Here is a 2,186-nt window from a genome sequence, read left to right as displayed (position 1 = left end):
CTGTAATTGGAACCATAACTCTTATTTATTCAAATTGTATTAATATGTAAAAAACCAAGTGTAACATATATCATCGTTAAATCATATCTTATAAAACGAGTGAAACTTCAAAATCGTTAAAATTCATGGTTCCCGTCGCATTGCACGGGTACACAACTAGTAGATATATAACAGAAGACTATGTCTTCCCCTATCTATCTCCACCCTTCAAGTGTTAGAACCGGTGAGCATTTCAAGGAACCTATAATTATAGGATCTCAGCCAACCTCGTTGCGTATAAAGATTTGATTTCACGGCGAAGGATCGTGTGAGAGGCAGAGTTAAAATGAAAAGTGTAAGAAGAGATCTGAACCCTTGATCAGCTTTAATCTGAAACTCACCCATAAACCGCGTTTGAAACGGGGATTGATCCGGTGCATCTCATCCTAATCTGCATCCAAATGTGAAGATCTCTTCTTACGCTTCTCACCTTAACTCTCTTTTATCACCGAAATCCAACTCAATTCACATGGTCGTTTCTTGATTAGGGTTTCCAAGCTGAAGCCCAGACAACTGGTTCTTCTTTCCAAGCCAAGTAGATTCCTGAGTCTGTATTCGAACCAATTTGATCAAGGGCAAGAGACCATCCGGCCCGGTACCTTCTAAGCAAGGCCTTTACATCGTCCACCACGTCATCACTAAAACCTACTGGGGAAAATTGCTCCTTTAGCCTCTGGCACCATTGGTTTCCTTTCTCCCTCCTCTCACAGTCTCCAGAGCCGATATTCTGTGTGTCATCGCAAGACAAGACCCTGACGATGCTCCGTGAGCACTCCCTCTCCAACATCAACCTCTCGTTACTCGTGGGAGTAAAACTCTCTTCTAACATCTCAAAGTACAAAGTGTAGTACCTTAAGCACTCTTCAAAGCACTTGGCGAAGTCACTTCGGGAGCTTGCAAAATCAGCTTCTTCTTCAACTATGGTCACGACTCGAGGCTTTAGAGAGCTGAATAGCCGAATCACATCTTCCCTTTCTTCAACCTCAACTCTTCTTAATGCCCCAATACAATTCACCGCAATAGCTTCATCTTCGTGGACACCTAACTCTTCTTTGGTAAGTTGTCCTAGTAACCGATTTGATCCAGTAATTACGTTAAATTCAAAGGGAACACCCATCAAACGAGCAAATTTCTCCATCCTTTGAGTGATTTCTTTCATAACAGATCTCACTAAGCTGGCTGTGACAACTACAGTGAGCTTTAGGCTAGGAGTTTCGTCGCTCCGAGTCGCTAAAGCTTCCAGCAAAGTAGGCCATTGGGTGCAAAGTGTGTTACTTATATCAATTATGTGAAGTTTGGTCTCACCGTCAAAGGCCTCCAATATAGCACCATTTGATGCAACATGGCCAAAAGTAGTCCAAGGAGAAACCTCCTGGAATTTAAGTATGAGTTTTCTGGCAGAATCAAAGCAGTGGCTCTTGTCAGCAACCGAAACCAAGGTCTTGTAGCATCTTGGTCCAGACTCCGTAGCCTTGCAAAACAGTGCTTGCAAGAAGTACGAAGCTAGTTTCTGATCACAATCACCATAAGGCGAAGATAGCTCATTCAACATCCATAAAAGGTGGTTGATCTTGGCTGAGTCTTTTACGTAGATGGCTCGAGCACACTCTCGAAGAAGTCGTGGTGCCCACTTATCCTCGACTTCACAGCCCTCACCGGAGTCGGAGTATGTGTGGTTGCTTTGTGGTGTGCTTGTTGTTTGGTGGTTGGTGTAAGGAGAATGGTGCGTTCTCTCCATAGATTTCAGGATTTGTGTATGAATATGAATGATGCGTTGTATATTCTTCCAGGCTATGGCTACCAACCCTTTTCATATTAGGGTTGATACGGCTTGGCCGTCCTCAAACAAATCATTTTGGAAAACGCTAAAAGGTATATTTTTCTTCCTCCGTATATGTTCAGATTTTTGTTAAATATAGTTTTTCAAGAGAATTTAATTATATCATATATTGTCTAGCAAAGTATTTTTTTTTTTATATAGTATGTTATTCATAGTTATACAAATTAGTTTGACGGGATCTTTTAATTAAAAGAAAATTATGTATTTTAGACTTGTTAAAATAACATGTATGACTTCTTATGCGAGGAGCAATGCGACCAATTCCTTTCAATTTTCATGTGACAACATCACTTCAACAAATACAAGT

General features: G+C 40.9%; 1 protein-coding gene across 1 annotated transcript; it reads right to left on the bottom strand.

The window, feature by feature from the left end:
- Window positions 1-523: 523 nt before the first annotated feature.
- On the bottom strand, window positions 524-1,777 carry LOC112503006 (protein SHORT-ROOT-like). The gene has a single exon (XM_025107059.1). The coding sequence runs from the start codon at window positions 1,775-1,777 to the stop codon at window positions 524-526; it is 1,254 nt and encodes a 417-aa protein (XP_024962827.1).
- Between the last annotated feature and the right edge of the window lie 409 nt (window positions 1,778-2,186).

This window comes from Cynara cardunculus, unplaced genomic scaffold (assembly GCF_001531365.2).
Source record: "Cynara cardunculus var. scolymus isolate 2C unplaced genomic scaffold, CcrdV1 Un_Scaffold_2360, whole genome shotgun sequence".
In the NCBI taxonomy this organism is placed as follows: Eukaryota; Viridiplantae; Streptophyta; class Magnoliopsida; order Asterales; family Asteraceae; genus Cynara; species Cynara cardunculus.
This window is presented reverse-complemented; position numbering and strand designations above follow the sequence as displayed.

Coding starts and splice junctions, on each gene's coding strand:
- LOC112503006 (XM_025107059.1), bottom strand. CDS start 1,777: ATGGAGAGAACGCACCATTCTCCTTACACCAACCACCAAACAACAAGC.